General features: G+C 46.9%; 2 protein-coding genes across 3 annotated transcripts; both read right to left on the bottom strand.

The window, feature by feature from the left end:
• Nucleotides 1-567: 567 nt before the first annotated feature.
• Nucleotides 568-20,947, bottom strand: cyld (cylindromatosis (turban tumor syndrome)). Of its 2 annotated transcripts, none has more exons than XM_070839466.1 (17): nucleotides 20,923-20,947; nucleotides 18,155-18,697; nucleotides 16,082-16,393; nucleotides 14,196-14,301; nucleotides 13,406-13,507; nucleotides 12,637-12,753; nucleotides 9,653-10,041; nucleotides 8,267-8,432; nucleotides 8,038-8,179; nucleotides 7,453-7,575; nucleotides 7,169-7,260; nucleotides 6,911-6,977; nucleotides 5,668-5,800; nucleotides 4,555-4,663; nucleotides 4,214-4,332; nucleotides 3,627-3,843; nucleotides 568-2,841 (listed from the first exon to the last, which is right to left on the bottom strand). In XM_070839466.1, exons 2-17 carry the CDS (start codon nucleotides 18,644-18,646, stop codon nucleotides 2,657-2,659), a joined length of 2,871 nt encoding a protein of 956 aa, XP_070695567.1. In that variant the 5' UTR covers nucleotides 18,647-18,697; nucleotides 20,923-20,947; the 3' UTR covers nucleotides 568-2,656. The 2 variants fall into 2 exon arrangements, with proteins under 2 accessions (XP_070695567.1, XP_070694880.1); XM_070838779.1 differs by lacking the exon at nucleotides 20,923-20,947 and adding an exon at nucleotides 19,254-19,349.
• On the bottom strand, nucleotides 19,350-26,457 carry nod2 (nucleotide-binding oligomerization domain containing 2). Its single transcript, XM_070837646.1, is given in 13 exon segments — nucleotides 19,350-19,582; nucleotides 20,631-21,131; nucleotides 21,520-21,742; nucleotides 21,930-22,013; nucleotides 22,127-22,210; nucleotides 22,430-22,513; nucleotides 22,593-22,676; nucleotides 22,759-22,842; nucleotides 22,932-23,015; nucleotides 23,139-24,915; nucleotides 25,120-25,246; nucleotides 25,949-26,430; nucleotides 26,433-26,457. Coding segments are annotated over 11 exon segments (2,988 nt in total). The 3' UTR covers nucleotides 19,350-19,582; nucleotides 20,631-21,131; nucleotides 21,520-21,669.
• Between the last annotated feature and the right edge of the window lie 72 nt (nucleotides 26,458-26,529).

Below are 26,529 nucleotides of genomic sequence, written 5' to 3'. Positions count from 1 at the left end.
AGGGCTCACGCTCCAAAAGGTCGTGTTTAATATTTAACAATGTCTAAGTCTGATGTGAAATCTGTAAAGAAACAAGTGCCTACAACCTTTTAATAATGATAAAATAATAAATAAAGCAATGTACTCAGTTACTTTCCACCACTGGGACTGACACAACGTGGAGAACAATCCACGAGGGGACGTGTTTGTGAACGTGATGGGGTTGGGGGGGAGGGGGTCCGTTTTTATTTTCTTACTCTACGGAAGAGAAATCAGAATCAGCTTCATGTGCCAAGTATGTGAACACAAGAAGGAATGTGACTCCGGTTTCCCTCTGCTCTCATGTCTGTCCGCAGACTGACGGCACAACAGAGCTGAACACCTCATCAGGGTGAGGAAGCTTCACAAAATAAAGTTCTTCAGCATTTATCATTGAGTTGCTGTTGTGTTTTTGGCCTACATGGGCTTCCATACTACCCAGCGAGGCGGTCTGTGACCCTGAAGCACCAAACCTGTGACAGAATCTCTTCTGTTATGCCCCCCCCCCGCCCTCAGCCGGTGACGCCACTGCAACCCTTCAAAATGGGCTTTATTTTGTTAACATTTACAGGAACATCACTGACATTAATTTTCCACCCGTTACATATGTCTATACTGTACAGATGCAACAGAAAACAAAGAAAAAAGTCTAAATCTCATCCTGCGCTCTGAGACTTCTCTCACAGAGAACAAGGCTCCAGTCAGCGACAAGCTTCAGCAGTGCAGAAACAGTTGACACAGGAAGGCTCCCCGTCAGGGTCCCGGGACAGTGGAGACCAACACAGAGCAAAATGGAAGTTGTCAGCTGGAACCTAATTTATAAAAACGCCCTCACACACACGTTTATACTCACAACTAGCTCCATGATTAAGTTGTGATTTTGGAAAAATATATATAATGCTGATGCCAACATGTGCAGCTTGTTGTTTTCATCCAATTCTGTGTGAAGTATAAAAACCAACAGACACCTTCTATGTTGATCCACGGCATGACTGGTATGCTTTAGCTACTCTTAGCTACAACTGGAATAAAATGGAATCATTTTTTTCGTTTCTTTTTCTTTAAATACACGTATACGGTGCCCCGAGGTCACCGGCCCTGTGCCTCTCGTCCGTGACCCGTCCTTTAGCTCTCCACTGGTTCACTATTGACATTCAGTAGTTGCTATGAGACAGCGTAAACTACAACAACTCACTTCAATATACAGTGAAAGAGGACAGGGAGTGCCCCAGCCAGTGTCATCAACCCTGTCTGCTTTTCTTGAAAAAGGGACGACATATGAGTTTGTAACATCTTCAGAGTACAATAAATAAGAGTATTTGATCACACTTGTGTTGTTACGCGGTGCATGGCTGGAAACATTGCATGTCACATCTTCATGGAAGGCAGCGAGAGTCAATACTTGCCATGACGGGCAGAGAAAAGGCTTCGTAAACATAAAATATAATTTAGATTTAGTCATCAACACGGCGAGACATAAAAATAAAAACACTGCATGTGAAATTCGTCACACCCCGCTCTCTTACTCTTTAAGGAAACAGCCGGAGCTTTCCAGTCCTTCACCCCATCGACCCAGTGAATGCATGGAGTGCTCCACCGACCAGCTTTACAACAGGAGCCATTGTACAAGTCTCCCTTCATGCGTTTATCTGGCATCTACTCGGCATTAGCAATGCACAGCCTCCTTTACTGCTACACAGGAGAGGCACATTTGTATTCTGTAACACAAAACTGATGTCTCCCAACCAACAAATTAGACACTCGCTGTGACTTCCAATGGGAGAGAAAAACCTCAGCGTTTCCCCGATCCCGGTCCACACGGGCGTCGAGCACAAGTGCAGCATTGGTCGAGACTTTTACAATGGCTGCGTCTGTTTCTGCAGAACATAAACTGTAAAAACATTTACACAGCATGATGGGAAATATGCAAACCGGTTCACAAAGAGCAGAACACTCTGGTCTTGATGCGACTGCACAGTGGGTGGACGTCTACACTGCTGATGTTACTACCTGGAGAAATCTATGCTACTAAGAGACTTTACACAAGTTTTTAGAGGAGTACACAGAGGCTGGAGGAGGATTCGATGCTGCACTGCCTCCTTCATGTGGCGTTCTGGAAAGCTCCCGTCTTCTACAGTGATTAAGAATAGCAGGACTCCTCTTTTCTTAAGGTGAATGAGGTGGCCGAGGTCCTCCCACTAGCTCATCTTTTTGTTTTTGTTGCACGTGTTTTGTCAGCCGCGGTGACGCGAGCACACCCCCCCCCGCCCCTCTTCCTTCCTCTCGGAGCAGGGAGGGAGCCTTCATAAGGCCTACCTATGCTTCATCATCCACCGCCAACGCTCAGCTGCGAGACACAGGGAAGCTACATAGGACTACATGAAGAACACAACATTTCAACAAATGCACAGTGCAAATAGGCCTTCCCCCCCGCCCTCCTCCTCTCCGGCCCCCCGTGATGGGCAGGCATCGAGGAGAGGCGGGGCGGAGAGGGAAAGCACCCCTGCTGGCAGGCAGCCTTTCTTCTTTTAGTTTAGTTTTCATTTTTGGTCTTTCTGGGAATCTCCTGCCCTGGGAGAGGGGGAGGCGGCGTGGCTGAGGGTCACGGGTGGAGGGGCTGGGGGTTGGGGAGAGGACTCTACTTGTACAGGCTCATGGTCGGGCTCTGGTACATGCACATGTAGGCGTCGCACAGCAGGCGGCGGGCCTGGCCCTGGATGCTCTTGGGATCCAGGGCGTGCAGCTCCTCCGGGGTCATCTTCAGGTAGGCCTCCACCTCCGGACAGGGAGACACCTGGGGGATGTTGAACCCATTCTGCCCTCCTGCAAAACCACACGCACCATCATTAGAGACAACATGATCAAAAGCACAGTCACGTCACACTCACAGTCTAGTGTTTGGACACTAAAGCAGGAACAGGATTTAATGCATCAGGGCAACACAAGCAGGCTGGGGGGGGGGGGGGGGGGGTAAAACTGGTTTTTAAATACTCACTATGTCGTTTTATGTGACTTTCACATGAATTAACACTCCATGTTTTGGCCAAAATACATAAAAAAGCAATTAGAAATCTATTATGTTATTGTTATTATGAGAAACTGTTGTGATGATCAATTAATGGACCAAATAACTTCTTTTACCTCCAGGAGCGCGACAGGAAAAAACACTTTTCTGACATTTCACTACTCAAATAATGAGTCAAGTGTAAAAATGATCAGTGAATGGATTCATAATGAAAGTCATTTAGAGCTGCAGCCCTCTGAGTAACTGGACCCACATTAGACTGCAGCTAAACGGCAGCGCTCGTCTGCTGTGGCAGCCATGTTTGATATCGCTGCAGGAATAAACAGCCCCTCTGTGTCTCCACTGTGCCGTACAGTATAAAACCACCACGGACGCTCAGGATGTAAACAGCAGACCAGAGAGCATGAATGCTTTCTGTTGATCAGTGTGTTCTTCACTGGGTTTCTGAGGCCATAAAACACCATCTGGGTCACTAAGATGTGAAAGTCAGTGTTACAGAAAACATTCCCTGCACATCACAGCGTCATCTCAAGGATCAGTCTGATGTCACAGCCGCGCGGCATCACAAGGCCGTGACACCCACCGTCACGGTCGGCCATGCTGTCGAAGAAGAGCCAGGCGGAATCTGCGCTGCCGTACTTGACGAAGGCCACGTAGTGACTGGTCTCGATGCACAGCACGGCGAACAGCTCCATCCTCTGGCGGGGGAAGCTGCCCTGCCGCCCTGTACCGTCATGCAGCTCCTTGGGGACGGACAGTTTGCCGTGCCGGTGGGTTTTCCTCCTCGGGTGGAGGTGAACCTAAACCAGGACAAGCAGGTACACGCCGTCACACGGACTGTTTGTTCCTGTGGCCTGCTGAGGTCAAACTAAATATGCTGAACATGGTTGATCTAAATCAGAGAAAATAAAAAGCTCTGAGGTACATTTGAGGATTCACACTGGCAGGTGGGTGATTTAGACATAAGCCCAACAATACTCCAATAAATGCACCCAGTACTGGTGAGAGAAATGAACAGCCTATGAACTACAGTGTGCTGTAGAAGCCGCTCTTCTGCAGCAGAACTTGTGCACTGACTCAGTGTGATTCCTTTGGATGTGGCTCCACCTAGTGGACACTCCTGACCCTCGCTCTACTGCCGGTGCTGCAGTGATGCTCTCTGATGTTTACCTGTGTATTGCACTTTTCACAGAACTGTTTAATCTTGCCAGCGGTGATGTCGCCGTCCTCATAACAGTCTCGGCACTCGTAGAGCGCCAGGCCTCCGCAGATTCGACATTCCCTCGGAGCTGGATGATAAAAAAAAAAACACATACCTTTATTCTGGCTGACACACTAAAGTGTCGTCCTTTAAAAGGTGAGGAGCCGCTCCGAAAGCTAGAAAACAAGAGTTCCTTCATCTCCGCTGAGTAGCAGTGACACCTCGTGGGGTTTCATTACCCGGTGGCACATTGATCAGAAACAACACATCAAACTTACACTCTGGAAAAAAATTATTGGCTGCAACTCACTGTCTTCAAGAAGGTCTGTGATGTCCAACTCCAGTGAGGGGAAAATCTTGTTGAACATTTTGAAGTCCTTGCCAAAGCGGGGCATCTGGATGATAAGGCAGGAGGGAGCCTGGAGGGGGAGGGGGTGTATGTAGTGATCAACAAAGCAGCGTGGACACATCAGCGGAGCTCAGTGAACACAGGAAGTGAAATGTGAGGCCGAAGGGCTGCCGGGACAAAGTCTACACACACATTACACATTACAGACCACAGCTGGCAGGCAGACAGTCCCACTCCACGTTCATTCACTGCCATTTGTGTAATGTAATGTTTGTATTACACATTTTAAATGCTCAAATGTAGCCGGTCATTGATATTTCCTGTGTAGCGGCCTGTGATGAGGAGCAGGGAGGGACTACAGAGGTCCTCCTCTCCTCCTCAGACTCTAGATCTCCCAGTCTAAGTGGTGGCCCCTGAGGCTGCTCGAGTCCACTGACGTTTCATTTGGACCTTATATATTCTACCGATTGTTACATCTTCATTTGTTATTTTTCTGTTGGATGACAGAGATCCAAAAACGTTCCACAGTTAACGGGAGAAAACTTTTTGCAGGTGTGACAAGGCCAGAAGGGCAAGATTCACTAAAATAAGAAAAATTAAAACACACATTCAAACAGTAATACTACTGAATGCAGTGTTGTTCCAACCTATTACAGACTTTAACAACCTTTTAAAATAATATGGAGATGACGGACAGCAGTTTATTCTCCTCATCATCGTTAAAACAACGTCTGACTTAAATAACTAGTAATTAACTGGAAGGTAGTTTTCCACTCACCAACATGTACCACAGGGGGGCGCTACAGCACAGAGGTATTTTCAGATGAATGAAGGGGCGGACTGTTTATTCATCATTGGTTTAAAAATACTAATAATCCAGAAATGAATGTTTTCTGGATCTGAACACCTCACACACATTCTGCTGAGGTCTGTTGTCAGGTTGTTTTATCAATTCATTTTAGAAATAGTTTTATATTTAACAGAAACTGTCAGTTTAACCTCGATACGAGATCACAGCAGCAGAAGCCAGAAGAAACGTCTTCTACTTAAACTAGGACACCAAATGACACGTACCTCTGCAAACTTGAGGTCGCTGTTGATGAAGGACCACTCGAGGAGCTGCTGGATGGTGGGGACTCCGACCTTGTCCTTCTTGTCCATGAAGATCTGGTAGAAGTAACAGTCCTGGACTTTCTGTCCTGCCGACCTGCAAAACAAGGACACAGGCGTGGTTCATTTATCTCCTTTTTATCCACATCCTCCTTCCTCAGGGGAAAACCATAATGTGAGCAGAAAAGATCCCTCTCTGTATGTTTATCTGACTGGACCAACAGCAGGTCTGCTCAAACGCTTCCAGCTTCAGATACCATAAACACAGTTTCTGTAACATCTGCATCCTGTCTCTGGATAGCTGTATAGACGGGTTCGTGTTTCAGATTAAGAGCCCTGTGGGTCTGTCACTGCTGGGCTTTGGCTTTGGTGAGATGATGACGCCTGGCTCTCACAATCAGAATCAGGTTTACTGCCAAGAAAGTTTTCACAATACAAAGAATTCATCCTGGTAAACTGGTGCATAATCAAGACACAGAAATATGACACTATAAGACAGAGATATTTAACACAGATATATAAGTAAAAATGTGCTAACAAAGCACACTATATCTGTGGTGAGGCATCTGCTCAAATGCAAATATCCTTAAACTGTAGAGGGAGTTTTCATGACACGATGAAAAACACTCCTACAGTTAAACCACTTTGCCCACACGTCTGCCATCAAGTCTCCGGCGTGAGCACCGCAGCAGAAGTGAAACTATATGTGACAGTAAATCTACATATTGCAGATCGAGACACGGTCTGGTTTAAGATGTGGTTCTGCACTGATGTGTAAACCATTTCAGCTCAGTAAAAAGGCAGCTGAGACAATAATAATGCTACATCTCAACATTGTGCTTCCACACGAGCTGCTTTTTGTCTATAGGCAGTAAATGAGCTACAGTGGATCCACAGTCTATAAAAGGTATTTTATCATTTCAAATAAGTTATTCCTCATTCAGTAATAACTTTATCAATAATTCAGGGGTATACTTTCTGTAAATTGTGGGTGTAAACTGTCCCTTTGTTGATAAACTGCACTGATGCAGTAGCAGAGCTGAGCCTTCAACATTCATGCTTCACCATATCGTACTTATCATACAGCAGCACGGTCGTATAAAGAATTCCATGAATTATTTTACTTTCATGCATTTAACTCCCCTTTTCCCCGAGTTTTATCCACAGCCACAGCTCATAGGTGGCCGTGGCTCCAGCTGGCCCTTACCGTAGCTTGAGCAGCGGGTCCACCCTCAGTATGTGGTGGAACAGGATGTTGAGGAACTCTTCAGGATCTGCAGTAAAATATGTACGTTGGTGAGATGTGAGGTGACATTCCTGTGTAACTGCTGCCATCCAGTGCAAACAAACAACATCAAGCTGGGTGTGTTCCTACAGACTGTTTCCACAGTGAAACAAACTGCACCAGTACAAACAAACACTTGTTGGAGGACCGATAAACACATGTTCTGTCTCATTCCGATACCTTTTTCCTCAGACGTGAATCCAGAAGCAGCTTCGACTTTCTCCAGGATCCTCCTTAGCTTCATGACTTTAGTGGCACAAACATACCCGTGTCTGGAGGACAGAGAGCGAGGAGGAGTTAGAAGCGAGCTGTTCTCTTTTCTTTATCTGAACTTAAATCATGTGAGCTCTTCTTTAAAAGTCTGGAGAGGCCTAAAACAGGTGATGACAGCACGAAGTCAAAACCAACAACATGGGTCAAAAACCTGCAGCAGAGGACGAGAGTACTAAACCAGTCGGACGTACATGCGCAGGGGGTTGACGATCTCTGTGCGCAGCAGCTCTTGCGTCTCCCTGTAATACTCCACATCGGTCTTTGAGCGCGGCCTCAGCAGCACCGTGTCCAGAACGGAGCTGAAGGAGAAAAGACTGCAGAGCAGAACACACAGGTTACAGTGGACATCCAGGTACGTGGTGATTAACCTCACATTAAAGAACGGATATCATCCAAGAACATTAATGTGGTCAACTTTCATCTAATGCATTTTGCTCAATGTGTATTTATTGTATCAGTTTATTAAAAATATTCACTCTTATTCAGATCTTCTGGATCTGCGGTAGTGTGCTGAAGATGTTTGGGCTGACTGCTTTGTTTAACGGCCCTTTGGCAGTGTTGGCAGGAGCAGCAGGAACAGCAGGAGAACACCCTGCTGTTAGAGCCAGTGGGCAAAGTCAGGACACTTTACTAATTAGCTTCTGCTTCTGGGCAAACACAGCTCTGCTGGCTGAGGAGGCACCACGCAGCCGATCGATGTGGCTGAGCTCCAGACATATGAACGGAAAATGGCGAGTACTGTAGCTAGTGATGTGCTTCCTGTCAGACGTACTGACCAGAAGAGGGTGGAGTCCAGGTAGCAGGAGTTGTAGTGGCCCTGGATGCCTTTCTTCTTCCCCACCATGACATCCAGGCCATCGTTCTCTGTGCGGGGCGGTGTGTTCTCGTGCACCACCTCACTCAGGTAACCTCCAAACGCTGCAGAAAAACACACAGTCTGAGTGTGAACACAGAGCTTTTGGGGTGCCACAGTTAATTTGGCGCCGGCTGCTCCTCCTGACTCACCGATGGAGTTGCACCGCTCTATGGGGTTGGAGGAGTGATGCGGGGACGGGAAGCGGGAGTCGGGCCGGCAGCATTTGAGCTTCACAAACAGGGCTTTTTTGGGTGGGCAGGTGAAGTATCGCGTACCTTTGAAGGTGCCGTCAGTGCAGCCAGGACACTCGACCTCCTGGAAGAGGAGGACAGCATCACGTCGTCCTGTTACTGCCAGGCGCTGTGTGTGTGAACTACAGAAACCCTTCCATCTGTGTAGTCTGCCCTCTCCCAATGCCTCGTCCTGTTCGTCAGCACTGTTTTCTCAACAGCGATTTAGTGACTGATGTGTTTTCACTCAGTAGCACATGTGCATACAAACCATCAGCAGGAAAATGTGCTCACAGGAGTAGTTTCACATACTGGGTAATACGTTTATTCACTTTTTGTGGGTGGCAGTGACTTCCTGGAGCCTCGTTGTCACCATGAGGTTGCCAGGCAACCAGCTGAGAATCCAGGAAGCAGTAGCTGTGATTAAATGGAGCCAATAACAGCCCAACCAGAATAAAGATCAGAGGAGACCAGCCTGATGGGGTTAGCCTAACTATGAGCGACTAATAACCATGTAAACACTTGTTCTACTGGTGTTGGTTGGAATAAATGTATTCTGTAACGTCTTCTTCTGCTATATCTCTGGTGAATTAGACGCTTCACAGCAGGCTGAACCACTGTGGGCATGTTTAAGTTCTACTCTGATTGAATGTTTTGGGGCATATAAACACACATCTGATCAGACCAGTATATTTAGCAGTCAGGTAAACAGTTTAGGATGATTTCACTGGACTGACTGGAGGAGTTTTGTCCATGTAACCACAGCTACTGTAAACTGCCACCCGTGCACTGTTTTGTACTACACAAACGAGTTATAATGTTATTCAGGGAGCTTCAGAGGTGCCAGTAGGCAGATTTTGTTACCTGAGGACACAGCCTGGCCAGCTGTTTCCCCCTGATTTCAGTTTAATGCTAAGCTAAGCTAACTGGTTGCTGTAGCCTTATACTGAACACACAGATATGAAAGTGGTGCAGATCTTTTCATTTAACTCCCAGTAAGAAGGCAAATAAGTGTATTTCCCAAAATGTCAAACAATTACTTTGACAAGATGTTTGGATGATGAAGTTAATGAAGGAGGGGTTGGCTGATCATCAGCAGCATTTAGCTCAGGCAGGGGGGGCTGAAATGGCACCAAGCAGAAAGGACACACCAGCACCTCAGCGCTGTACTGATACTGATACTGTTTTTCATCAGACCATCTCCTGACATGATTATATCATTTGACCATTTGCCCCCCCCCACTTACTGCTACTGAAATCTGACTCTACCCTCCATGTTTACTGGGCTGTGTTTGTGTGTCTCACCAGCTCCAGTCCGGCCAAAGGCTCCAGCAGGCCGGGGGGCAGACCCACCCAGCGGATGACTCCACACAGAGGGGGGTTCTCTTTCACCTCCACAAGAGAGCCCACCTCCAGACCTGGCTGCCCCCGGGGAGGCGTGGTAGGCCGCGGCGAGGGCGGGGCAGCGGGTGACGGGGGTTCGGGCTGCTCTCCCATCACCGACTGGACGGAGAGGGAGAGAGGCCCATGACTCATGCTGTCAATGGGCCCGGTCTTCCTGTTCAGGCTGAAGGGCAGGGAGTGGAACTTGTTGTCGCTGGACAACGAGGCCGAGGGCGGGGCTCTGGAGGGCGGGGAGGACTGGTTGAAGTCAGGGGGCGTGTCAGTAAGTGACTTGGCGGGGTCCTCCCCAACTGCAGGAGAGAAATGAGAAAGTGAAGCTGCTTTAGTATTTCAGGCTGAGAGCATGTTGCCCTGCCAATGAGAGGCATGTTTGGTCCAAAATGTTCTGTGTCTCAGATTTTCCAGCATCATAAGTTATGAGAAGAAATTACTTTTACTTTACGTTTCCCATCTGTTTCTGTCTCCACTTCCAACATGTATATGTATCATTCTTAGTAATTTAGGTATTCACATATCTGTCATATCTTACAATCTATTTATTTAATCATATTACTTTATCTTATACCCTTCCTGTAATTACCTCGCTCCTACCATACTACATATATATCACCTCTGTTATCAGCACAGCCTCTGACACCTTTACACTGTTTTTGTCTCGCAGGCTATCACCGTCAGTTTTAAGTATTGATCCAGTTATGCTTCTCTGCCCATGAACTGTGTGCTACTTGTACTTTTAACATATATATTTTAGTATCAGTGCTCCTATTGATGTTCTAATATTCCTGTCAATGCTCCTACATGTAAAAACTGGTGACGGTGAACCTCCTTTATTCCTGAGGGAACACGTCACCGTCTGGACACAACTAAATAACTCAATCCATGTGCAGCATCTAATCCACTATTTCCAGAGCAGAGACGTCACACAGACGGCTGGAGAAATCTGTGATGTCACTGGGACTGTAAACAATAATATCTGGCGCTGCTCTCAAACTTTTTTTCTGATTTCACTGCAAGTCATTGAAGCAAAAAAACTGAAAAGAAAATAACTTCACACGTCAGGCTGAAATGATGTCCTGTTAGTCCTCACAATGACACCAGATGGCAGCCAGCGAAGTGTGTGTCTGCGTCTCTTGTGCTGCTGAAACTCTGCTATGAAAGCAGGAACATATATGAAAACTGTTGGCCACAGTTCAACAACCTCCCCTACACCATCATTATGATTATATGTTAATGAATGTGGACTGATTATTGTTATTATAAGAAAGTCATCCCAACGTGCATTTTCTCCGAGCAGCGCCTGTTCACACCCGAACAGTGAGAAAACGTGGGAGGTTTGAGTCTAGTTGGATAACCACAAAGAAAAACACCCCAGAATGTGGAAAGTGACCCTGAGGAAGATGAGGATGATTACACATTCACAGGGTGAGTAAGCAGTTGTGAAAACAGCACGTCAGCCATTTATGACTGACCTCTCCTGATTCCTGCATTAGAGCTGAAATACTATCAGAGGCAGTGAAGCGCTGTGTGTGTGTGGCAACAACACAGTCATTCAGTCCAACTTTCAAAGTGTTCATATGAGAGTATTTGCCGTCATCCTGAGGTGACACTGTGCGTCCGCTTTTGCTTTTTATTCTTAGTTTTATCGGTTTCAATCAGGATGAAAACAAGAATCCAGAATGTGACCATAAACAGAGACATGAGTTAACGTCTGTGTGCACGTGACGCACACTCAGTGATGGTCTGCCTCCACCCTCTTCACTACAGGAGATGTTGTGATGCGATTTTCATAAAACTCATCAAACTCCTTCACAACTGACATGGATTGGTGATGATATGAGTGATGTAATTTCCCCAATTGTCCCCAAAACACAGACACAATGAGCCACTGTGACTGAATCACCAGGAGAAATGAAGGCTTTTACTGATGCTTTGGCCTGCAAATACTATCACGCAGAAATTTGGATATTTCATCAGCATCTGCAGCCAGAACAAGACGGCAGCCAGTTAGAGAGTTATTTGCAGCACTCAGCATTATCAAAAGCCTGAGGGGAACACCAATGACTCCATGCAGGAGGAATACGACACTAAAATGGTGATGAAGGGCACGACTAGTGGAGAGGTCTTTACAGCAAGCTACTGCAACAAACCACTGACGGATGTTTTTCAGCCAACTGTGTTCAGAGCAAACTTTTACTTCCACTGATGAAGTTGTGCAGGATGAAGGTGGGCTTTTTGTCCCAGAATGCTCCAATTACAGGACATAACCTTCACATACTGTAAATACAGCAAATATAATCTGCATGGACCTCCACTTCTCCCACTTTCTACTTCATTCATCACATAACTTTTATTTATTTTATTTTTTTTTATGACTTCCAACTATGTCGGTAAAATGTCTGAATTGTGAGGCTGTTTTCTAAAGTATCTTTATAATGAGACAAATACTGTTTATACAAACGTGTCAGAAGCAGCCAGTCAAAGCACACGGTCAACTTCAGGTCAACTACATCAGTGAGTACTACATTAAGATGCTCAGTTACACTGTGGAATAAACAAACATCTGTAATGGGTCAAGTTTAGGGCAGTAATCACTATTGTTGGTGGTGTTTCAGCACCACGGCTGCTGAAATTAGATTAGAAGGCTCACTTACTACGTGGACTGCTGCACTGATAATATGCAGTGGACGTCATTAAACACTATAGTATGTCAAAACTATAAGACATAAGAGTTAAGACCTACAGAAAATGATTATGTGCTGCATGTTTTCAGCAGGTGAGAGAAGAAGGTTCCCATGCTATTGTCAAACTATTGTTTGGAGGACAGTTGTTGTAAACAGGAGCTTGCTGTTAAGATGGTTGACATCCCATGAGTCCCCGTGTTTTACCTTCATCAATGTACCATGTGCTTTTGGATTTGGACTGGGCGGGGGGATCAACAGAGCTGCCATTTAAAGTATAGTAAAATTCAGACTTGCTTCTACTGCCACACTGATGACCTAATCCTGTAAATAACACAAGTACATGGAAAAACACACAGAGATAAGAAAAGTGTGTGTGTGTGTGTGTGTGTGTGTGTGTGTGTGTGTGTGTGTGTGTGTGTGTGTGTGTGTGTGTGTGTGTGTGTGTGTGTGTGTGTGTGTGTGTGAGAGCATGTTTGGTCTCCTTTTTATTGGAAGTAAATTGGAAATAAAAAGGGGAGACAATTGTGGGAAAAGGTCAAATGATCAGCTACAGTAGTCAGTAAACACAAAAGAGAGATAATAAAAGAACTAAAGGAAGCGACACGTTCTGTTCACATCAAATCAGTGCAGCTGTGACAAGAATTTAGTGTAAAATGGAGTTAAAAGCATGCTCTCTGTTATTATCATCATTTAAAAAGGGACTTTCCATCAAAAGTGGTGTATCTGCTGTCTCATTCAAGAGTTCTGTAAAACAAAGACTTCATCTATCCAGAAATCGCTTCAGGGGATCACTGGAAGTTTGTGAAGCCACCAAGGATCTTCAGGACAGGACAGAAAGTAGTTTGATTGCTTTTTATACATTTGTGGAGTCACAACTGGACAATTTTGGTGGAATGCCCCTTTAAGAATTATCAGCACAGACAGCTGTGGGCACAGGGTCAGCTAGCTTTGTACAGTAACAGCGGTGCAGTACCTTTGCTCTTTGGTTTGCTTTGGCCAGAGGACGACTTGTCACTGTTGGTGCCTCTGGGGGCAAAACTGTGCTTTTGCAGCCTTTGGTCCTGCATGGAATATTCTGCACAGCCCAGAAATACATCCACGTTAGATCAGCCTGCGCTACACCAGCATGCACCAAATGTCCCCCACGGCCCACTTGCAATGGATGTTAACACATTTAAATATACAGTAAGGGGCCTCTGCTTTAGTTTCCTTAGCTATGGGAAACATCATTTGAATGTATGACGTGTGGAGGGTGTGATAGCGGTAGTAACACCAGATGTGACATTAACCATAACTTTAACCACTGCACACAGGCTGACAGTCACAAAGCAGGCTTTGAACTGTCTGGTATCACAAGCCTGACAAGTTAGGAACCGATGAGTAACTCATTTGGTTTGGGGTTCGATTTAAAAGTAGCTCTACTGAGCGCCAACACTTATTTCATGTGGCCCGTCTGGAGTATACAACAGGAAGGGTGTCCAACAAACAGGACAAATTTGCACAATTAAGATTTGGTGGATGTAAGTGTGACCGGTCAGGGAGGAAGCAGAAGCACACATAAACAAATCAATATGCCAATGTGGGGAACAAAGAGCCCGAGTATCTCACTTGACTTTCACAAACAAGTGAGCCACCAACACAAAAGGCTCTCTGTTCCCGCTGCAAGCAAAACACAAACTCAGAATGCTCAGAAGGAGCTCGGGGCTGGTCCAAGAGAGGGACAGCTGACCGTTCTCAGAAAACACCAACAGCAGGCGACTCACCTGGCATTACGTCACAGATGGGGACGAGTCGAGTGTGCTCCAAACTGGCAAAATTACACAGCAACTTCCCATCGAACACGCCGTTCCAGTCGCCGATAGGATTGTCCTGAAAGAGTTGGAGACATGAGACACACACAACCCTCGCAGGCGTTCCTCATCTCCGTAAAACTGACCGAGCAGGTGCCACACGTGCTTCTTCCTGCAGGATCCTCTTGGCGCTTAATGATGTCTATGGTCTAATCACCCTATCCAAATATCATGCTTCAGCTTGATCCTCTGTTTTGTGTCCCCTCATCTCATCCTCTCCACCAAAACAACCGATCTCGCTCCTCAAATCCTTCCACGTGAGATCTCTACTTTCTCTGCAACCACACTATTCCTCCTCTCTAGTTTGGAGTCCAGGGTTCGGCTCCAGCGGGACAAGACAAGATGAGCCAGTAGCTAGAGAAGGCAGGGCGAGGCTGGACGCAGAGTGAGGCAGAGCAGTGGGCTCTCCTCAGCTGCCTGCTGGCCCCTTGCCACGCTGTTGGGTCATACAGCACTGAGTCTTTACCTCACTCCCCGCGTGACTGCCTTGCCTTTGTGTGGGTGGCTCAGATGCACTGAGTGGGCTGCTGCTGCTGCCGATGCTGCCGCTGCTGCTGCTGCTGCTGCTAACGATCAGCAGTCAAATGCCTCACTTATGTGTTTCAATCTCTCTATGACTACAATACCACTCCCGCCTGACAACAGTAGCCATAGATACCAGCTACTGTGATTCCAGGCAACAAGACATGTTCCCTCAACATGAAGAGGAACGGGCATAAAAAATAAACAAAACAGAAAGACAAAAACACAAGGAAAGTCTTGACAGAAGGCCTGAGACGTTAACTCTGATCATTTGACTCTGAATGGAGTAACTTTCTGCATGCTGCCACCCTCTACTGAGGCGGGAACATAACAGAGCATCCTAATTCATCATTAAAACATCATGCCACTTCATTATAAACTTCATATCACTGACCAGGTGACACTTCTTCCAACCAGCTTTGCATCATTACGATGCTGGTAGTATATGCAAATGAACAATGCTTCCCTTTCCTCCATGATGCCTGCTGGGTGAGACAAACACATCATCTGGCAGATATCTGCCAGCTTTGGGGCTGTTGTTCGACTGAATAACTGACTTAACGGAGCAAGAATTTTATTGTGAGTCAAAAATAAACACATAATTCAAGTATAGCTCTAATCACTGGGTACATGAGGAAGCTTCTGTATGGCTGCTCTGGCGGGACCACACTTTGTCTGCATTGTCACGGTCAGTCAGTGAATTCTTGGTTGAGCATGCAGACGACACCTACATTAAGTGGCCTAAATTTTAAAATGTTGTTTCCATGTGAAAAGGCCACCGGGGAACACCTGAGCAACATCAAAACACCTAAATCTATTCTTGTTTGCCCTCTTTTCAATTTCCAAACAACAAGCCTGCATCACAGCCAACATCTGGTGAGGGACAGACAGCCCAGCTGACTAAATCATTGCTTTCTACTCAGTGACACAGTGCTGTTTGATCAACTGTACTGACGTTTAAGACGTGTGGTCAGCGGAAAGGTTAGAGATGACAGGACGGGGCTCAGCTCCAGATTCATACACCGTGGGAGATGAAGTTTAGTTTGTCTCAGCTGATCTGGACGGAGCGTTGAAACGGAGTGAAAACATGTAAACACTTAATATGGGACATTTATGGGACATATTAAGTATGTAATGTAAAATGTAAAATCCAGATCTGCTGTGTCTTGAGAGCCAGACACCAGTAATGAACTGTATATAAAGGAGGAGTTCCACATTTTGGGAAATCAACTATGTTAGGGCCATGTCGCGGGTACAACAGCTATTCATTTACTCACCATGTCAACTCCCACATAGTAGCCCAGGCTCTCGTTTCCTGGCAGCAGATCACAGAAAATGATGGTGCCTCGCTCTGGTCCGTCCCTGGTCTGCACCAGGACCCTGGAGTTGATCTCCAGAGGAGGGTAGTCCTGATCCTCCTCCACCAGAGTGACGTGGTCCACCTCCAGCTCGCCCAAGGCCTCGTCATCATCGTCCTCCCAGAGTTCAAGCTTGTCCAGGGCCACGAACACGCCGCACTCATCCTCACAGCGGAAGAGTTGGCGGCCCTGGTAGGAGCCCTCTGTGAAGCCCTGGCCCCGGCCCTCCTCCTGGGAGACGCAGGCAAAGAGGAGATGAGACGAGCGTAGAGAGTGAGACAGAAGGAGGGCGAGAGGGATGAGCAACCTATTGTCATAATAAGTAGGGCAGGTAGCGGGGCCACTTGCTCAGCATTCTTCAGGGAAGGATAGTCAACATCACAGAGCGGCGAGAGCACATGATCGATTACTGCAGCAGGAATATGAGCTGACTTACTGCGATGATAAACACATTCAAAGTTTTCTGCTACACACTCTGGATGCTCTCACAGAAAATGCTGTGACATAATGTGCTTCTTTTCACATGCAGTCTGTAGACATGACAAAGGAACACAGGTTCCTTTTTGCGCGCAGGCAATAAATCTGATTTTTATCTGAAGCATTTATACTGAGCTGCAGTCTGAATGCTTGAGCTCCTTCGGCCCACTCATAACTACAGCTGGACTCGGAGGGATAAAAACAACATTGTGCTGCAATAAGCAACCCTTTGTATCTGGTTACTTACTGCTCTGTACATACAATAAAGAATGAACGGCATGAAATCAAATAATCAGATTCAGTGCTGAGATTAAAGGAATAGTTAACACAAAAGCTAAAATGTTGTCATTATGTGCTTGCCCTTGTGTCAGGGAAAACACTACAGCAACATTTGCAGCCAGTTTCTTATTTTACTTCCTGTGTCAAAACCTATATGATGCACCAGGCGCCACGCTGTGACACCGTCGTGGCAAATGTCACACGAATGTGAATGTAATTCAGTTTTCCTTTCTGCCCAGTGTTCTGTACAATCAGCTCTACACCAAAATAACTCTACAATCATCGGCAAAGCGAAGATGAGTTGCATTTACAACTTTCCAACTCAAGCTGCAAGCCGACGGGCCCACATGAAGCTGGTGAGACACTTCGATGTGTGAGCACAGAGGATCTGGATGAATAAACAAACAGTTGTACTCATTGGATTTCCCCCCCGCTGTTATGTGTGTAGGAACTAAAGCCCATTGAGCTTAAAATAGCAGACTCACACTTCAGCAAATGAATGGTGTTGCTCACAAAATCCCATACTACTTTCTGTCTTATTTATTAGGGACAAGAGTACAAACGCTTCATTGCATCTGAACTGCCGAGAGCACTTTCACTAATGAAGGCCAAGGCCTAATGCACAAAGGCAGCATGGAGTGTGTGTTTTCACTGCTTGGACTCTGGGTGTGTTACGTGGGTGAAAAATCACCTGGTTTCAGAAAAAGAAAAAGTTCCTGGCTGCTTCTTTTGTTTCAGATGAGACTGATGAAGTGGCTCGGCCACACACACACACATACAGATATGATGTGCGTTTGAAGTGGCTTAAGGGCGAGTAGTAAGGTCGGTTTTTCTTTTTGTCATGTGAGGAGATACCCGAATCATTCTTTTAAAAGAGGAAATTGTGTACGTTTAAGGCGTAGTCATCAATTCTGGGCAGAGATTGTTGTTATTTAGCTAGTTAGCCTATTTCGATTGTTAGCGTGTGTCAGATTTAACTTCCCTCTCACTCCCACTGGCCCCTTTCCCACCACACAGAGCAGACAGCTAGCGGTCTGTGAGGGGTATTTGCTGAATTTGACAAAAAGCGTACTGGATTAGGTTTGCTGAGTACACTTTTAAACAATGCCTCTGACACTGAAATGGGCATTTCTACTGTAGTGAAACCCTCGTGCACAACGATTAACAGGAGGAAAGGCAAAATCACCATGTCATCACCCTCTCCAAAGAAGAAACAAAAGACAGAAGGATCCTCACCAGCAGCTCCACCCCAAACCAGATTCCAGAGAGGGCTCTGTCAGGGAGCAGCGAGCCCTTGAAGCGGACCACACCCGGCAGAGGTTCATCCCCCGAGCGCAGCTGGACGCGCACCTTCGAACCACAGTCAATGTCACGGACGCGCTCTAGCCGGGACTTGTTGCAGAGCAGGGCGTATCGCTCCTCACAGTTGGTGATGGGGAACAGCAGCTCAGCCAGCTTCTCGTCCAGCTCCAGGACGTCCCGCTCGTCCAGGCTCAGCACCACGTTGGTCTGGTCCAGGATGCGGAGACTTTTCTTGCCCTTGCATGGGGGCAGTGTTCGCCCCAGGCTGTTGCGCTCCTGGCAGGCCTGACCGAGGCTGCCACGGGGGATCCTCAGGGTCTTCTGGGGAGGCTTCTCCACCGTACACTCCTTGATGACCATGTAGAAGCGCCAGTCCTCCCTGAAGCCCCCACTGGGCTTCTCCTGGCTCCACAGGGCAGAGCTCATGGCTGCATGCTAGGCAGGAGGTCCAACGTCAAGGCGAGCTTGACCTGTGGTCTGTAGGGACAAACAACATATGGCCACCTTTGAAATACAATATTCCACCGCACAGTTAAATACCATCAATTTCCAGTGAATGTTTTCAGTCAGTTGGCAGGACAGACAGCAGGAAATGTCCCACAGCACACATCATTACATTTCTAAATATGTCACACTTGTGTGAGTGTTCAAACAGCTGAGGCATTCTGTGGTTTGGAAAACAAAGCATTTGAACACCACAACAGGTAAAACAGAAGTGCAACAATGGGCAATACAAAAGGATTACTGTAGCTCTGGATGCAACTCAATACTTCAAACAGGATTTCTGTTAGCACGACTGCATATCTCCTTGCTGAAACCAAGTAACTGGCAGCCGGTTTCTTTTGTCTAAAAGCAGACAAGTGGAGATAGAGTTATCTGTAGACATCAGTAGTAAATGAAGGGCTGATGAGCTATAGTGAAATAAGAAGCATGACCAGATATTTGATAGAACTGCCCTAATGGCATTTAAGGGACAGTGCGTATTATGTGCAGTGTGGTTGTCTGTGCTCCTTCTTTATAGTCAGCGTATCACCTTCAGTAGATGGCTGCCGGCACGACCCCAGTTTGGAGAAGCAGGCAGGATGCTGAACGATGAACTGCTGTGGATTAGTCCCTTTCCAGCTGGGATATAAAGCTGTTCTCTTTCTCCTTCTTTGCTTTCTTCAAAGCCACAAGGCTCCATGGACGAAAAATGTCATTTTACCTCACAGAGGTGGGGAGGTGCTGATCTACCACTGCCTGCTCGTGTTTTTGTGTTATTGCTTAAGTTTGGTGCATTAAATGGTTGGTTCAGATCAGAACTAACGTGTGACGTGTGTGTTGCAAAGTAAAATTACTGTTTTTGTCAAGGGAGTCTGGCAGCTGTGAAGAGAGCAAAGAGAGAGTGATGTTGGAAAGGGCTATTCTGACGCCATGAAAAACTGAGAGAACATTTTCACTTAACGTTGGGTGTTAATTAGGTCTTTTACTAGGTGTCTAAACCCTGTTTTGCTGCTGTCCCCCGTCCACAAATCATTGCACAGTAATACACCGACTACGGATCAGGATCATCATGAACTTTCCCTTTTGAAGTGACGGAAAGTGGTTTCCAGGTAATGATGAAGAGATTTAAATCAGCAGGGTAACTACACTGCTGGTCTAGTGAACAGATCTCTGCTGCACTTTGGTTTGTTGTGAGAAACCTGATAGCTGGTAACTCCCACCTCCCCACCACCACCACCACCACCACCACCATCCCCACTGCCCCTGTTTGTTACAGCACCTCGTGAGGCATTACTCATATCTACTGATTTGAATATGCTAATAATAGACGGTGAGCAGAGAGTTGACTTATTCTGACACCCAGGGTGAGACTCAGTTAGCGGACTATTGGATTTCCCCTGCTGACACCTCAGATATGATGATCACACAGTCCCGTTCACACTACACCAGTCACCCTGGGCTCCACAGCATCAACTGGGGTCAATTAACTTGCTCCTTCCAATAAATGGAGTCCCAGCAGCTCAGTGCCAGAGTCAGCGGGGCAGCACAGTCATGGCCAGGGGCAAAGAGGCAGCACCGTCATGGCCAGGGGCAAAGAGGCAGCACCGTCATGGCCAGGGGCAAAGAGGCAGCACAGGTAGACTACAGCAGGTGATGTCAGGCTGACCCCGTCTGACTTCACTCAGCGTGCCATTTGAGGTGACAACCACACGTCCGGTCACACCTGTGTGTCTCCCGGTGTCGGAGCCGCCGAGGACAGCCTCACGGGGCGTTTTCATCAACATTTCCCCTGACAACCGGAGCGGCAGCGTGTCACCATCACCTGTCAGTCAGAGGCCCTTTAAGAGAGGGAAGTAGCTAACGTGCCGTCAGCTAAACAGCACCAAACAGCCATTTAGGCTCAAAGCCGAGCGCAGCGAGTCCTTACCTTTGATACGTGTCAGTTCAGGTGGAGGCTACAGGTGACTGTCATTCCAAATGTCCATCTCGGTGAGATACAGGCCTCGGAAAAGAGCGAGATTCCTCCCGTAATAACCTCTGATTAGCTAAACGGCTAGCTAATGCTAGCGTCCTAACAAGCTAAGTATCAGGCTAAAGTTAGCCTAGCGAGCTGCTCGACAGCAAGCAGGCTGGCAGAGGACTGCCACCCTCTACAGTACGCTATCAACATTTAGATAAATGTCCTCTCCATGGGAAAGACGTGAAATAATACAGCGTACCGCTACAGCCATTAGATATATTATTTACAGGAGACGACCTCACGAAACTTCATGCGTGACATCACTGCACTCCCATTGGTCAACCGCGTCCTTCTCAAGCGCTGATTGGCTGTTCGTTGTGTTTGTAAGCTAGTCCCACTCAGTGGGGTTTTCCCATGAATGGCAGGGCGCATAGTTAGGTTGCAGTGCAGCTCCCAGGGCAGATGATGCTGTGGGAAAGAAAGAGTTCACTGCTCAATATTTACTATTATTAATATTTTAGGTTAGCACTCACACCTTTACCATAACTAGAGGATTATTATTATCATTATTATTGTTGTTGTTGTTGTTACTATTATCATCTGAAGTGCTCAGTATGCAGAATTGGAGCCTTGCTATAATATAATGTGTTATATGTGCTGCTTTTTTAATATATGAAACCAGTAACTATCGCTGCCAAGTAAATGTAGTTTGAGAGAAACATACAATGTAGAGGTAGAGTAGAGGTAGCATTGAAATACTCAAGAAGAAGTTCTTATTTTCAAACTGCTTGTTTCTGCCCAAAAATATTGTACAAACTGTATTATCAGTAGCAGCAGTGGTAGTAATAATAGTCACCTCCAACACCTCCACACGCAGGAGCATCTTTATCGTCTGTAGTGTAATACATTTTAGCAAACACATTGTGCATTTCACATATTAAAATAAAATATAGTTTTAAATAAATAGGAGCTGTGATTTAAGCAACAGAAGGTCCTTGATACGAAATCAGAAGACAAGTCTTGCTTCACGTTGTGCCATCTTCTCGACGTCCTCCACACTGAGGTCATTGTTTCTCAACCTGCAGCGTAAAAAGAAAAGACAAAATCAATCACTGACAATTTGCTGCCAAAATAACACTCAGTGTCAACAACAACAGTTTGTCTTGGCACTGAAGCTGCAGCCAAATCACCAAACACACGTAGTAACCACATCAGAAACAGCGGGGAGTTTGGTTTAGTACACTTTAGTATCTGTTCATCACGTACCACACTGATTTGATATGAGAGTTATGCTCCAGGGCTTGAATCAGACATTCCACCCCTGCTCTGGTTATGCAGTTCTCTGTCAACCTTTCACAGGAAATGAGAGGGTGGAGCAGCTTCAGCACTTCTCTTCAGTGAGAGCTCAAATGTCAAACAACCATACGGGTATTGTACAAGCACAAATAGTCTGCGACACTCACCAAATGTCTTCCAGTGACGTACTGTTCTTGATAAAGTTGGCGAGGGCACACGCTCCTGCACTCCCCACACCATTGCCCACCAGGCTGCCGTTACACAAAGTTAGAATAATATTCACATAAAGTACTCTGCAGCTGCAGGAGGATGTGTTGCTAATAAGTAAAAAATAAGCAAAAATCATATTTTACAACTGATACATAGGACTGTAGTCATTATGCAACCTCACAAATAAGTGGGACATATTTTAATACTTTGATGTTCTTAAGTCTACTGAACGTGTGCCACAAATTCAAAGCAAATATCACCTCAGCCACAGCAGAGACGTGCTGCCCTCTAAGGCTCTGGCCAGGGCCTCTGCCCCTGCATCTCCGATCTTATTGCCCCAAAGCCTGGAAATAAAAAGAACAAGTGGTAAATGGAAATGCGGGACCAGAAAGATGCATGTAATCTTTGCAGGAAGATTTTTACCCCAAATGCTTCAGTGAGTGATTTAATTTCAGCCCCTCTGCCAGCTGCTTTGCTCCTTCTGCTGTTATATTATTGTTGCCGAGCCTGAAAGAAAATGGAGAAGTTAATTTGCATATTATTATCGTTCTATTTAAGTGTCACATCTGAAAATATCGAGTGTGCTGGCCTCAGAGCGAGGAAATCCTGCTTGGTCTTCAGAAGATGAGAAAAGTGCTGTGTGCAGGCATCAGTTAGCTTGTTGTTGAAGAGCCTGGAGGGAAACACAGTGATTATGAGCGGCAACTGATCAAACAGCATTTGTAACTTCCAGATAGCATTCTTAATCTGGACATAACTTACGAAATTTTCCGGAAGTGCTCACACTGGATCCCTTTAGCAATCAGTTTGCGGATCCCCTCGTCTGTGATGTTATTATTCCTGAGGCTAGTAAAGGAAAAAGATACTCGAGCATCACAGATTTCTCTGCCTCGTAGGACATGCTGTAGTGGACGCTTTGTTCACTATGATAAACAGATGGCAGGAACAATGTGACCTTTTCATACTCACTACAGGGAATTACAAATGTGCAGGCAGGGAAGAAGCTGCTCCACTCCGACGTCGCCTACAGAGTTGTTGTCCAGCTGGAGGCCGACGGGATTCTTCAGATGCTGGAGCACATAAGCCAGCGCAGTGCACTCCACAGGGCCGATGTTACAGTAGGTCAGTTTCAGGTGGTCCACCTCCAGCTTGCTCATGGCATCTTTGGCGATCCTGCTCTCCTGCAGCTCGTAGATGCATTTGATGAGCCAGACGAAGCTTGGCATTGCGTGCATGCTCTTCTCCCCCTCTACGGGCTGAGGGATGGACCTGAAGTGTTTCTGCATGCCTTTGGACAGGCACCTCACCACCTGTCTGACCCGCTTGTCCATCACGACACTGGGGCAGCAGTGGAGCCGCAGGCTTTCATGGCGCTGGGACAGCAGCCCAGACACGAAGGTGGCTGTGATTTGCAGATTTGGTGTTTCAGCCGCTGTTGTTTCTCCCTCTAAAAGCTGCTCTTGGCGGCAAGTGGAAGACAAGCAGGACCCGAAGCATGTGCTGCTCACACCTCTCTCCCTCACGTCCTTCAGCTCAAAGAGCTTAGGGATGGTTGAGTGGTCTGTGCTGTTTGACAGAGTAATGTACAGAGCAGCGAAGAAACACTGCATAGTCAGATGAAGGAATTCATAGCGTTTGCCGCAGGTGGAGGACATGTCTTTGCTTCGGATGAGGAAGCCCATGCAGATGTCCCTTTCAGTGACACCACATGTCTCCAGGTCTGGACCAGAGAAAATGTAACAGGTGGTTTGTATCCCCTCAAAAGCAAGCTGCCCCAGATGCAAGACTGTTGTTAGGTGCTCCTGAAGCCAACCAGCCCCCACGGTGCTCTTCAGGGAGCTCTGGCGCTGGAAGAAGTGCTGCAGTATCATTAGGTAAACATCTGTGATTGTCTGTGGGCTGCCCTCTCCACAGCCCAGCAGCTCCTTGTGGCACTGTGAGACAATCCAGCAGAGGACTGGACTGTGGCACAGTCCGAGTAAAGCAGTGTTTGTCTGCAGGGACTCCAAAACCTTGGCAGCCACAGCGGGGTCACTGTGATGCTTCCGAACAAAATAGTCAATCCCACTTGGGGAGAAGCCTTTGAGGAGGACCTCTTTGCGAAGGTGTTGCTTCAGCGCAGGGCCCACGGCCTCTGGGCGACTAGTTAGCACCTTCTGCACTCCCTTCATCAGGCAACCCTGGATTAGGTTGAACAGCAGTATGTGAACAGGTGCGCGCTGCGTGGGGCAGCAGAGTCTGTGCTCATCTGAAAAGCTCAGCTTGAGCTCATCAAGGCCATCGAAAGTGAAGAGGATGAGATGAGGGTGGTCCAGGATGAACTGAAAGATCTCTTCCTGCTCCCTATCTGGCCAGCAGCAGTGCTGAAACAGCAGTTCCTGGACAGACAGTTCCCTGTGCTCTGAGTTCAACCTGCGACAGCTGAATGGAAACAGGAGGAGAAAGTCCTGGAGGGCCGCCCCCCGAGCCCAAAGCAAGTGCAGCCTCTGGAGTAAGGTGCTCTTCCCGCTGCCTGCCTCCCCAGACACCAACACCGTGTCGGCCTCCACGTTCACCGTACCCGCTGCGCCAACTATGTCCTCCAGGCCCAAAGGTCCACGGGCGTCAGCACAGTCATGAGACAGTTCGAGCTGGCCCTCAGTGTAGATGTCATCCAGAGGCATGTGACTGGTTCCTCCATACGTCCTGAGGAAGCAGGACTGGGCAGACACAGAGCTGCACAGCTTCTTCTGATACCTAAAGACCTCTGTGGCAGAAAGCAAACACACGGGATAAAGTACCAGAAACACACAGTACACGCTGTACTTCTCAATTACAGGTCTATTTTTGAAGGAAAGGCAGATATATGGTATGTCTCAGACACACGCTGCAGGTTTAGCCTGCACATAGACTCATGTATACAATCACACACTGCTGAACTGTCTCCAGGATGATAATAACAGTGACGTACCTTTGGGAGGAGTCACTCTCTCCTGGTCCTGCAGGGATGCAGATTCCTGTTCTTGCTGAATGTACTGCAGCACAACCTTCGCCGCTGAGTCACCTTTTGATCTGACGTGGTCAAGCAAACGCCTCGCCTGACAGACACGGTGATGGCAACAGCCTCATTATTTCATGATCTCATGATTATATCTAATTTATTTTAATTCTAATTTATGATCTCTCATCTCATTTATTTAGACTGTGGGGACACTGAGCAAATGGTTACGTTTAGGTTCAAGCAACAGAATGACTTGTTTAGGTTTAGGAGAAGACTTAAAATAAGTAATCTGTGACTCTCTTTCACACTGGACACACACACTGGTAGAAAGCTTTGAAGGCCAAACTTTCCCACGTATGCAATATTAACATGAAACCAGACACGGCTTCTGTATAACAAGCCGTCAGTAGTAAGGAATGCAAAGCTTCAGGTTGCTTAATACAAACAGTTTGATAAAGTTCAGGGTGAACGGCCCGATGTGGGACAGCTAAGCTCCAGTGGAGCTCCAGTTCCTCCTCAAACAAATTAAAGTCACTGAACCTGTAGGTTATCGCAAGCTGTGAGGTCATGTGATCAAAACACATGACTTCTCTAATGTCCAATCATAGCTTAGGATGGAGCGATCGTCAATAAGGGAGCACCCCATGTGCAGACCCCCCCAGCGGTCAGTGTTTAACGTTGTTCATCAAAAAGTATTATAACATGGTAAGACTCTGTGTTTGTTATTTCAAATGTTCCCGTTTTAGAAAGTATGGTTTGAAAAGTGTGACAGAATGATGTGGGGCAGTTTTTACCGTACCTGCTGAGAGGGGGTGTGTAGAGGTAGCTTCACTTCATGTAACTCTGCTGAGGTGAAGTGTCCCGATGAGACGAGAGCTTTCAGAGCACCATCAATGCAGCCTTGTAGCTTGCTGACCAGACTCGGTCTTTGGGCCAGAAGAGTCTGAGCAGACGTGCTCAGGTCTTCTTGTTCTTCTTCTAGATTCTGGCAGCATCCTGAGAACGAGAGGCCGACTCTCTGCGCTTCAGGGAGGACCTGTTTGAGGGCAGCGAGGAAGGACCCGCAGGTATCCACACCCTTTGTATAAACCAGGTCGAGCAGCTGCCTGGCGTTGGTGTACAGCGCCCTGCCCGGTACCTGTACGTTCTGGTAGTCCTCCCATATGAGCTGCCCCCGGGCCAGCAGTACGTCCAGAACCTGTTCCAGGTGTTCAGCTGAGCCGCTGCTGCACAGCGCGTGCAGTATCTCTGTCCGTTGTTTCAGCACAAGCTCCTGGACCAGCATGCTTTCTTCATGTCAGCATTCATGCTCAGGGACGTCCAGCGTGCTCTTCTGGTGCTTCCAGGGCCGCAGCCTGTCACGGTGAGCACCCACATGTC

Source organism: Pempheris klunzingeri, chromosome 1, assembly GCF_042242105.1.
Source record: "Pempheris klunzingeri isolate RE-2024b chromosome 1, fPemKlu1.hap1, whole genome shotgun sequence".
Taxonomy (NCBI): Eukaryota; Metazoa; Chordata; class Actinopteri; order Acropomatiformes; family Pempheridae; genus Pempheris; species Pempheris klunzingeri.
Note: the sequence above shows the minus strand (reverse complement) of the source record. Positions and strands in the feature narration are given on the sequence as shown.

What these genes read in the sequence shown, in the direction of transcription:
- cyld (XM_070839466.1), bottom strand. Translation starts at nt 18,646, where the DNA reads ATGAGCTCTGCCCTGTGGAGCCAGGAGAAGCCCAGTGGGGGCTTCAGG. An exon ending in AAGCAAACCAAAGAGCAAAG is followed by an intron (nt 12,754 to 13,405) that starts GTACTGCACCGC and finishes TGTTATTTACAG; the next exon opens with GATTAGGTCATCAGTGTGGC. An exon ending in GCGACCTCAAGTTTGCAGAG is followed by an intron (nt 4,664 to 5,667) that starts GTACGTGTCATT and finishes CTCCCCCTCCAG; the next exon opens with GCTCCCTCCTGCCTTATCAT.